The sequence below is a fragment of the Nymphaea colorata genome, chromosome 8 (genome assembly GCF_008831285.2).
Source record: "Nymphaea colorata isolate Beijing-Zhang1983 chromosome 8, ASM883128v2, whole genome shotgun sequence".
NCBI classification, from domain to species: Eukaryota; Viridiplantae; Streptophyta; class Magnoliopsida; order Nymphaeales; family Nymphaeaceae; genus Nymphaea; species Nymphaea colorata.
The window spans coordinates 15,889,851-15,901,495 of NC_045145.1; the positions used below are offsets into that span (position 1 = coordinate 15,889,851).

The following is an 11,645-nucleotide window of genomic DNA, read 5'->3' on the forward strand; positions in this document are numbered from 1 at the left end:
AGTAAGGGTGACTAAAGGGGATTGAATTTGTATAGCACTAGATTTCACGGTTCAACAAACTAAGAATCTTAAATTAAATTCATGGGACGTGCAATAAATATATTGCACTCGTGTTTCACTATTTTCTTTGTAATATACGCTCATTTATGTTTGTTTAACACATTTTTCTATTCCAATAACCATATTTGAGGATTGGAAGAATTAAAAAAAAAAAAAGAAATCATCTTCCCCTGGACAACAAACTATAGCTGGAAGATCGTATTTATGCCAGAGAGAAGCTCCATTTCGGAAAATTGGGAAACATGGAGCCAAGTTCGTCCGGATTAGGAGCAATATGTTGGACTAAAGTAGAAAATTTTCGAATAAGAAAAATGCGGTGAAAGGGACCCGCCATCTCTCCCCGTGACGAACCACGATGGGGTGGGGCGGATCTGTGGAGGTCAGCGAGGGTAACGTCCAGATTTCCGACAAGTCACGAGGTTAAAAGAGTAAAAAGGATGGGGAGGGAGAAACCAAGGACGCCATGGTTGTGCATCTGCCATTATTTCTGCTCGAGGCAAGAGGGAGACAGACAGAAGAAGGAGAAGGGAGAAACTGGAAGAAGAAAAGCGTCGAGCATTGACGCACGTCGTGTCGTCTCCTCGGCTAGCCGTTGCGATGGGATTGCCGCTCGCCCCCCGCCCTTCCCCACCTTGTTCGTCTTCGTCGTGCTTCTGATGGGCGTTGTCCATTTTCATCGATCTGTAAGCCCATCGCTTTCATTTCTTCTGCTTCAACTTCTTGTTTTTGTTTGTCTTCTTATTTCGTGTCATTTTTCATTGGTTTTAGCGTCTTCTGCGTTTTTTGAGTCTGTATCGTTGAGGAGTCCTTCAGCTTCGGTCTCGGGGTTTATTGAACGCAGTCGTTTGGTGTTCTTTGCCTTTTCTATTATCGGTTTTGATTTGGTTGAATTTTCAGTTTTCGGGCTGTCGATCTCGATGGTTTCTGGGAAGATTTGGGCTTAGTCTTGGCGTGGGCGTGGCACGTTGTGGGTTTTTCTTTGCGCTTTCTTGATATTTCTGATGGAGGTTGGGTTCGGTTTGTTTTTTTCCGTTTTCGGGAAGGTTGCCGGGAAGTCGCTTTCTAGGGAGTTTCGTGTGTTGTTTCTCTTTAATCGCATGTTTTTCTTTATTTGGATTTGTTTCGCAAAAATTGAAGTAGACAAGGTAAAAACTGTTTTGCGTGAAAGAAGGTGGGTGGTAATATAAATCCGATTGCATTTCGTTTTATTGGTACTGAAAAGTGTTCCAGAAAATGAGAATGACCCCTGATTCTATGTAGTTTTTTAAAGTTTCTTTACCTAGCATTACTTATAGATCTCAAGAATGCTACATTTTGGTTTTTATTGTATCTTAGGAATGCTTAATGTAGAGGTCGACGACCTTGGATGTTACATCGAGAGAAAGTTATGCACCCGTCGACTCTTTCGGCAATCTGAAGCTCGTAATTGTGAGCTCGGCCTTGGAGTACTTCGGCGCTGATAACAATGGCAGACACTATCGACGTCATCTTGGATTACTTGAAGAGGCACCGGTTTACAAAAGCTGAGGCTGCTCTAAGAGGGGAACTCGTTGGTCGTCAGGAATCAAATGGTGATCTGACACATCCTTTTACTGAAGGTTTGAATAACACAAATCGAGACGATGGTGCTTCAGATAGAGGTGCATATGCTTTTGAGCCTAGCCGGTCAGAAAAGCTTGCAAATCAGGCATCTGGAACTGGAAGCCTACCAGGCAGTGATTCATCTGCAGAGCTTATAGTTAAGGAGGTCGAATGTGGGAATGTTAGAAATAGTTCTGGGAGGACGTGGGAAAACAGCTCTGCTGTTGCAGAGACGAGCTTGAGCTTGTCTGAGAGGCGTATGGTGAATGAGTCCGCTGGAACTAGTGAGAAGAGCTTCGATTTCCAGCAAGGATCAACAAACCTGCAAAGCTTCAGCATGCCAAGCCTGTCTGCAGATCTTTATCCGTGGACTCTTGGCATGAAAACTGATGCAAACTTGAAAAATTCTGCCACTATTATGGAAAAAATTTCCGATCTTCGATTATCTGGAGATTCTGGACACCCTGAGCATCATAGTGTTTATAGCTTGAGTAAAAGTAATTCTGTGAAAAGTGTGAAGACTGTTGGAGATAGCTCTGGGTGGTGTCAGAAGAACAGCAGCGTCATAAGTGAGTCTAGAACTCTTGGCTCGAAAAACGGTTCTAGGGACACTGATGTCTCAGAAGCAATGCCATCATGGTCTGGGTTTGGAGGTAATGCAGCTGAAGAAAAGCACCAGAGGGTCCAAGGGAGGGAGCATAATGATGACAACAAAACTAGCAAGCCATTGGATACTATTCCCTTGGAAATATCTTCAGATGGGAGCAAACATGGTGGTCTGTATCTAAAAGATCAAATGCGAGAGTATGCATGGACAAAAGATTGTGGAACATCATGCCCTCCTGCAGATGCATGGAAGGAATGCTCCATTAAGACAGTGTTTCCATTCCCCATGGCTGAAGCAACATCTGCATACAGAAATGTTACCGGTACAACCTCTGGGCGCTCTGATGGTGGTGGCAAAGAAGGGAAAAGGGGTGGTGAAGGAGCAGAATTATTATCTTCAAACAGTACCCATGCGACTCAAACTTCTTTCGTAGGTATATCTAAAGCCACTTTCGAACATACAAACACTGGAAACAGGGGTGTCACTATCAATAATGAAAATCACAAGGAAGAACTGCCGAGATTGCCACCTGTCAAACTAAAGTCAGAAGAGAAGTCCGGAAACATTCATTGGGAGGACAAGGGTGGCCACTATGGACTAGCACCAAAACCGTCGAACTTGGATAATGCATTTTTAATAGGATCCTTTCTGGATGTTCCTGTTGGACAAGACATTAATTCTTCAGGTGCTTTGCCCGAACTTATAATATTTATCTTTTGTCTTTGGTGTATCCTGATCTCATATGTTAATTCAGAGAAAAAATAACATCATTTGGAACGACAAAGCGTGCAATATGCATGTAGATGTTTATTTGATATCGCCAAAATAAGGGCATGGGAATCTATCTCTTTCATTATTCTTTTTTTCCTTTCTTCGTGCTTAGAGCAAAACACATAATTGGTGCACATTGGTTCATGATTTTGCCCTTCCATACCTTTATTGTAAACATATGACTCTCCTGTAACTGGTGCATGTTGATGGTTCAAGAATGTGACTGCAAGAGGGCACATGCATCAGCAACCAAGCATCATATCTGCAGGCCATCTAAAATTGTTCGACTTTTGGAAAACATGGTTCCTGCTTTGAGTTGCTTCCAATCTTTCATGTCTTTATTGGTTAGGATTTTCTACTAAGTGATCGTCAAGCAATGTGAATGCTGTAAGCTTGCATATCCTTGATATATTCATTCCATAGTTCTACATATGCTTATCTCTCTTTTATTCAAAACATCAGTTATTCTGCCCTAGCTATCCTTTTCTTGATCACTCTCTCAAATGCTGTTTTTGAATGAAACAGGTGGAAGGAAGACAGCTGGAAGTAGTTGGCTGTCAGTAAGTCAAGGAATTGCAGAGGATACATCAGATTTTGTTTCTGGGTTTGCTACAGCTGGTGATGGACTGAGTGAATCTATTGACTACCCAAACGAGTATTGGGATTCTGATGAATATGAAGATGATGATGACGTTGGGTACATGAGGCAGCCTATTGAAGACGAGTCTTGGTTTCTGGCACATGAAATTGACTATCCTAGTGATAATGAGAAGGGAACTGTGCGTGGCAGTGCTCCTGATCATCAGGAAAGGTCCCAACCAAAAGATGATGATGATCAATCTTTTGCAGAAGAGGATTCTTATTTTTCAGGGGAGCAGTATATTCAGGCCAAGAACATTGAGCAGGTTGCCGTGCCTGAGGATCCAGTAGTATCCATGACTGAAATGTACGGAAGAACTGATGAAAATGATCTCATTGCTCAATATGATGGGCAGTTGATGGATGAAGAAGAGCTAAATCTGATGCGAGCAGAGCCTGTTTGGCAGGGGTTTGTCACCCAAACAAGCGAACTTATTATGCTGGGTAATGACAGGGGCCTGAAAGAGCATGGTCACCATCGACATGAAGACCCATGCATTGATGAGGACCAACATGGTTCGGTCAGGTCTATAGGTGTAGGGATTAACAGTGATGTGGCTGATTTCGGCAGTGAAGTACGGGAAAGTTTGATTGGAGAGAGCAGCGAAGGAGACTTGGAATATTTCCCTGACCAGGACACAAGTGTTTCTGAATCGAAAAAGGCACACCATCAAAAGGTGAAAATATCTTGTAAGAGAGTAGGAATAGATAAAGCAAGGGCATATAAGTCCATGTCAGGTAAAAGCATCATTGGGCCTGACAGTGATGGTTGTGCTCTTGGAATGGACTATGATGGTGGATTTTCATTTCCATCTCCTTTGAGGGCTGAGGAAGTGATGAAGTCAGAGACTGATAAGGCTTTCTGGTCAGTGAAAGGTGATGGGCTTACTGCTGAGGACGACACCGATGATGGTGCTGGCCTGATTGAGGCAGAAGACATGCTGGCTTCATGGAGGAGAAAAAGTACTGAGTCCTCACCTGCTAAGAGCTCAAGGGATGAAGGCATCACTAACACAAGAAGATCACAGTCCTCATCATCTGCAGTTTCAAATTCATATTATGGTTATGGAGATAGAGAGCAGATCAACAATGCGCAGGATGAGAAAGTAAGTGATACCAGGGAAGAAGATGCAGTGACAACCCTGGAAGATGAAGAGGCGGCTGCTGTGCAAGAGCAAGTACGGCAGATAAAAGCTCAGGAGGAGGAATTTGAAACCTTCAATCTCAAGATTGTCCACAGAAAAAATAGGTTGCTCCAACATCTTAATCCTTTACAATTTCAATGATCTGCTGTTCTTCTGTTTGTGAACTTAATGGTTATGCCATTGCCAAGTATGTCCATCCGATGTAATGCCAGTTTCTTGCTGCATTCAATGTGTAGCTTGGAGGGCATCTTGGAAAAGCAATTACCTCTGACATTCTCCAACTAACCACTTTTTTCTTTTTTACACTTCAAGTCTATGCTCACTGTCTTCTTGTCTTATTGGTTAGGACGGGTTTTGAGGAAGACAAGAATTTCCATGTTGTCCTGAACTCCGTGATTGCTGGGCGTTATCATGTTACTGAGTATTTAGGCTCTGCTGCATTTAGCAAAGCTATTCAAGCACATGATTTGCACACTGGCATGGATGTATGTGTCAAGATAATCAAGAACAATAAAGATTTTTTTGACCAGAGTCTTGATGAAATAAAGCTCCTTAAATTTGTCAACAAGCATGATCCTGGTGACAAATATCATATTCTTCGGCTCTATGATTACTTTTACTACCGAGTGAGTATAATCTGTTCTTTCTGACTGCTTATTCGTTATGAAATTCTCGCAGAGATTCATAGGATGGTGCCCTTGGCAAGTTAAATGTCAATTGGTTTCCATTTGTTTTGAAGCATTGTCAATTCGCTTATCTGATAGTTCATTGATAGTTGATGCATTTACTTGTGGAACCTTATATAATCATGACTTCAAGAAGCAAGAAGGAGAGGTTCTAGAACAAATAGTCGTTTCACTTTCACTCCAAGCCCTGGACTTTTCAAGTGTGTGATGCTAGTACAAGATGTTATATTCTTCCGAGACATCTATTGGGCTCTTTATGAGTGTATTTATAACTAAAAACAAATTGCAGAAGTGTCACTTCATTGTGTCCCCTCTCACACGCAGATGTATCTATGCTATGAATAATTTGACATTATTGGATCAAATTGAAATAATATTGCAGAATATTCTAGGATAAGAAACATAGAGGAGGTAATGATCAGGATGATTAGGTCAACTGTTATAATTTTATAGCTCCTTTTTTTCTATTCTTGCATCAGCGGCATGTGGTGTTCATCATCAATTTTTTCATTTCGTGTATTTTGGCATTTATATTATGTCTCCTAAGCCCTACATTAAATAATTTAAATTATGTGTTGGCCAACTCTTCATGTATGCATTAATAATAAAATTTATGTCCTTGTCTTTGATGCAAATCATTCTACCTTCTTCTAGTTTCTAACTTTCTTCCCCGCTACACCAGCATATTCTTGCAAGAACCAGCCACAACGTTGTTCATTAATGTAAGCAAGCCCTTGACTTTTAATGAAACATGGAAGGGAATTACCTTTGTGAAGTTTGGTGATATGTTTTCAGTTAAAGACTTAAATAGAAGTCCAACAGTTCATGGGCCTGATTTTTTTGACAATTCAACATTTTGATCCTTTTTAAAATCATTATAAATAAATATGCGCCAAAAAACATGTGTGTCTTTTTGCATGTGTCCCTTATACAAAACTTTAACGTCCTGGTACTTTATAACGTCTAGTCATTTGATGACTCATGACTGTTAAACATCGTGGGCTATGGATTAAGTGAGTTTTCCAGTCCTCTTTCAGCCAGGCTCTCAAACGCTTTCTCCTTCTTGGACAGGAACATTTGCTGATTGTGTGTGAGCTTCTGAAGGCAAACCTGTATGAATTTCACAAATTCAACAGAGAATCTGGAGGAGAGGTGTACTTTACAATGCCAAGATTGCAGGTATTACTAAAAGCTGGTTGTGCATCCTCCAATTCCAAGAATATTTTTCTCTTAAAGTTCCTTTTCCATCTAATCATAGGGTTGCTCCTGCAGTCTATTACTATCCAGTGTCTGGAGGCTCTTCAATTCTTGCACAGTCTTGGTCTTATCCATTGTGATCTGAAGCCGGAGAACATTTTAGTTAAAAGTTACAGTAGATGTGAAGTTAAGGTTATTGACCTTGGGAGTAGCTGCTTCGAAACAGATCATCTTTGCTCCTATGTTCAGTCTCGATCTTATCGGGCACCAGAGGTTATCTTGGGCCTTTCTTATGATAAGAAAATTGATATTTGGTCTCTTGGTTGTATCTTAGCAGAACTTTGCACTGGAAATGTAAGTTGGTGATGCTTTACCATTTTATTACTTGCCAGAACATGCATCTGAATTTGTAATGAATGGTTTCTGTCACTGCAGGTTCTCTTCCAAAATGATTCACCAGCAACTCTACTTGCCCGAGTCATTGGTATCATCGGGCCAATTGACCAAGACATGCTTGCACAGGGACGTGATACATACAAGTACTTTACAAAAAACCACATGCTGTATGAGCGTAATCAGGTATTCCTTTTATGATCTTCAGTTCAGTTGAATTCAGTTGTCTTGCTCATGAAAAACTCGCAATGGGAGTAACCCAATGGTGGTTAAGGTTCAGGATTCCCTTGAATACTTGTGTGACCTTAGGATGAAAAGGCTTGCAAAACTGCGGTATCTAGAATTTTTTATACGAACAATATTTACAATCCTGAAATTTTAGTATGTAGAAAAACCTGCTTCCTTTAACCGAATTATTTGATATTTCCCTCCTTTATCATTCATGCATTGGTTGGCAGGCTAAGAAATGCTTTTTGGGTGTTTTAAGTAATGCAAAGTATCAGATACTGTAGCAAATCGGCATTTTTTGCTAGTGTAAAATATAGGTTTCTCAAGCAAATTAGGCTACCATCCTGAAAGTTTGTACTGCAACTCATAAATGCTTTATTTCTATCAGGGCTTATCGATATTAGCAAAGACATGATGTTTTGAAAATACTATGCCCGTGTGTAGTCAACATGCTAGTGGTGGACCTTCAAAGAGGACTAGGTGGTGGGTGGTGGAAGCTCGAAAAAGACTAGGCAGGCCAAAAAATTAAAGGAAGAAGGAAAGAGAAGAAAGAAGAAGCACAAAGAAAAAAAGGAAAAAAGTAATAATGCAAAGGAAAAAGCAGATGAATAAGAAGGAAAAAAGGAAAAAAAACCTTTTAAGAACTTTTCTTGCATTAACCACCTAGGTACTACAGCCTAGATGCAAGGTGGCCATCCAGGCCCTAGGAGGGTGCCCAGGCACATTCACTTTTAACTACAAAATGGGAATTGATTGTTCAATTTTTTAAACTTTGATTGCAAAACCTTCAAAATGTCATCTGTTTGTGAAATGTTTTGAATACTCTGTTTTATCTTATTAGAACTTGCAAACATATAAGAGGATATGTAAATGTGCATAAAGAAGTAAATAAACAAATTATAAAATCGGAAGTATCATTTTATGACGGATGTTTATTTTTTGTGGTTTTTTTTCAAATTTTGGTATATTTTATTTTATATGAAGAAGTTCCAATATGCTAATATTCTCTTGAATAAAACTACATGATCAGTTTTGTTGCAAGGCTGTGGGTGTAAAGTAACTCCAAAAAGCTTGGATATAAACATACAATTATATATATATATATATATATATATATATATATATATATATATATATATATATATATATATATATATATATATAAGATTTGATAATTTAAAAAAAATGACTAATTGAGAAAGCAATATTAAGTTATTAACAGCTTTTAAGAAGTTCTAGAAAATAAATAAGAAAATGGACAATGTCGAACATGGTTAAACTTGCTTGAATAAAAGAAGTCATGGGTATGTTGATTGCATTTAACATGGTTTGCCTGTATCCAAGGCTGAACCCTTTTCCGTATCAATGTCATAGAAGAGTGCTAAAAATGTTTACGAACTTCCAAATGACAGATCATGAAATTATCTACTTTTGAAGATAGTGAGCGTGGCTTTAAGTGTCCATCTTTACCAACATGTTGGTTTTCCAAGCCTAGAAATGAACTGAACATTTTATCTTCTACAAAAATCATTGTCATATTTTTTCAGGATACAAACAAATTAGAGTACTTGATTCCGAAGAAGTCATCATTACGACATCGGTTACCTATGGGGGATCAGGGATTTATAGATTTCGTTGCTCATCTACTTGAAGTAAACCCGAAGAAGCGGCCCACAGCAAGCAAAGCTCTTAAGCATCCATGGCTATCATTTCCTTATGAGCCAATTTCATCTTGATACATCTATCAGTTTTGATGATCATGGGATGTTGAATCAGATGGTGTTCTTCAGACCTACTGCTAAATTCTGTTCCTAGGCTCGGTTCTTTTGGGAGCATGACCATCCCAAACCCGCAAAAGTTCGAACTCCACTCTTGACAGTTGATTTGTACATTAGATGCTGACCTCGCCAGCCGTTGTTCCAACAAGGCATGAAGCGTTTGCCTGTGCGGCTACTGGAACGGATCTCAGTAACGGGAAGATTGTTGTATCCTTACTTGTAACTTGGGTTGTAATTTTTCACGCCCCTGTTGTTCCTGAATTCTTTCTTTGTTGGCAGACCACTTTGTGCATATGCTGTGATCTTTCTGTTTCCTTTTCTTCTGTCCCAGCGTCGTATAACAGATGATGCTTTGGCTGGCTGCTTGCTATGTCACTTGTCCTTTCCATATTGATGATGCTGATTGTGCTAGTAGTTCGTCATGCATCTCTGTGATTTTTGATATTATTCTGAATGACAGAATTCTGATTCCAAGCATCTCTCTCTCTCTCTCTCTCTCTCTCCCCAACACACTCCACATCACCCTGTCCGTCTATGTTGACACGTCGTTTACACACGACTTTTTTTCTTCTCATATTACTTTCGGCGCGGCGCAACCCATCTGGAGGCTAAGCCTCCATTCTTTATTACCAAAAAATATTGTCCGGAGATGGTGGGCATCCCATCAACCAAACCAAGATAACTTTGAAGCAAACCAAGATAACAGCGAAAGGTTGAACACCTAGAAGGCAAGAAAAGGGAACAAACTGCGAATGTGGCTCAGTCCTTCCGACGGCTCAGAATCGTCGGAGAACTTACTGAACTGGTCATTTTTCTTGGGGCATTTCTAGAATCTGGTCCCTGAAAGTATTCAGATTTCTGGTTTAGCCTTGGACATGGCTTTTTACCCAAGTAGCTTAAAGTCCGATATCTACATGTAGATGAGTAAAGACCTTTTTGAATTTCAGACACCAAACCAAAACTACATCGAATTTGAAATGGAATCCTGTTTGGTTTACCAGATCCGACGAAATGGGCTGGATTCTGTGATGGTTGTGGTGTACCATCACCCTTAACAGCCCTCCTTAGGCAATAACACCAATTTCTTGACTGGACTTGAAACGAATGAAATAAACTTGTAGCTTGGTATCAAACAAGTGGATATTTCAAATCCAAGTCTGAGTAAACTCTAACCTGATCCTTTTAAATTTTCTGTACTGGAAAGTTGCCCGATCTTGTGCGTTTCCGATGGATCCAATTCCACGAGGACCTCATCCTATAAGTGGAGAAAACATTTTCTTTTTTCAATGTTGGTTCAAGCATGGCCGCGCTCATATGTGAAGCATCCTACGCAGGTGGATACATATTAATTAGCCTTCTTAAGGTAGAATCCATTTATCTAAGCATCCCAAACGATCAAGAGACAAAGACGGACCCACCGAAAAATTGGCGAGTTGCCGACGGTCTACGTACGTTTACAAGGCCGGTCTCTAACAAATAGTCCTGTATTTTCTTTTTTTCGAAATACGTTATAGTATAAAACGAAGCGTCTTTGTGCATCCATTGTCTCTTCGGAGACATCCGATAAAATTGGAACGATACAGAGAAGATTAGCATGGCCCCTGCGCAAGGATGACACGCACAAATCGAGAAATGGTCCAAATTTTTTTGCCTTGTTCGCCAACAAAATCCCCAAGTGGTAGCCTGCGGCTCCAGAGATGATCCCTCTTTTTTCTTCTTCTTAATGGAGAAGGAGGCGGTAGAGAAATGGTCCTTTCTTTCCTTTTTTTTTTTCCCCGCTTCTTCACCAAAGAAATCTCCAGATCTTGTTTCAGTTTCTGTTCTGAGAAGGAAAGCGAACAACAAACGGAGAAGAGATCTTTTCTATATCTTTCCTTGCTTGTTTCCTCCGCCGGGATCCATGGCGAATGTCTTCGGCAACTCCTTTCCCCGACTGGATTCTGTCCACCTGTCGTCACCCCTATCTACATGCCCCATGATCTATTTTTTTTGCATTTCGTCCTTTTCTCAAACGCAGACTCCCACAGGTCCTCGGCGTTCGAATCGTCGGAAGCGATCGAGGGGATGGATGCTACGTTCTTCATAGGCAAGAGTGGTTAGCGTTTCTGTTCAAAAGAGCTTTTTGATTTTTTGACAAACAAGTTTTTTGGCATAGTATGAAGAACAGTTCATTTTCTGCTTGCTTTCAGAGGACATTATAGATGTTAACTTCAGCATAATATTTCTGTCGAATATGTTAATCGATTAAGGTAAAATATACACAAACATGATTTACATCGTTCGTTATAAGCAAAAAGGAAACAACAGGTTTTTAATTGTAACATTTTGATGTATCAGAGGGAATAATTGGCATAAAAGTTCAAGGCACGCTTAAAGAAAAAAACGTTTGGAAATGAAAAAGAACAACGGTTTTAGGTTAATCTTTAGCCATGAAAACCACATTCATGCAGTTAGTTTTGTAGAAACTAAAAAAAGGGAAAAGAAATTTAACATATGTTGTGTTTCGACTTTTTAGTTACTGTACTGTAACAAGAGTTGAACTCATGTCTTCAACAAGAAC

The 11,645-nt window shown here is 39.9% G+C and overlaps 1 protein-coding gene and 1 non-coding gene across 2 annotated transcripts; both read left to right on the forward strand.

The window, feature by feature from the left end:
- The first annotated feature begins 1,498 nt into the window (after positions 1-1,498).
- On the forward strand, positions 1,499-9,562 carry LOC116258742 (uncharacterized). Its single transcript, XM_031636101.2, has 7 exons — positions 1,499-2,933; positions 3,545-4,907; positions 5,150-5,429; positions 6,561-6,668; positions 6,762-7,040; positions 7,122-7,265; positions 8,855-9,562. The coding sequence occupies exons 1-7, from the start codon at positions 1,526-1,528 to the stop codon at positions 9,041-9,043; spliced, it is 3,771 nt and encodes a 1,256-aa protein (XP_031491961.1). The 5' UTR covers positions 1,499-1,525; the 3' UTR covers positions 9,044-9,562.
- A 1,067-nt stretch (positions 9,563-10,629) lies between these two features.
- On the forward strand, positions 10,630-10,732 carry LOC116259759 (U6 spliceosomal RNA). The gene has a single exon (XR_004173971.1). It is a non-coding gene; the product is annotated as a U6 spliceosomal RNA (small nuclear RNA).
- Positions 10,733-11,645: the final 913 nt, after the last annotated feature.

What these genes read in the sequence shown, in the direction of transcription:
- LOC116258742 (XM_031636101.2), top strand. Translation starts at nt 1,526, where the DNA reads ATGGCAGACACTATCGACGTCATCTTGGATTACTTGAAGAGGCACCGG. An exon ending in ATTGTCCACAGAAAAAATAG is followed by an intron (nt 4,908 to 5,149) that starts GTTGCTCCAACA and finishes CTTATTGGTTAG; the next exon opens with GACGGGTTTTGAGGAAGACA. An exon ending in TTACAATGCCAAGATTGCAG is followed by an intron (nt 6,669 to 6,761) that starts GTATTACTAAAA and finishes TTGCTCCTGCAG; the next exon opens with TCTATTACTATCCAGTGTCT.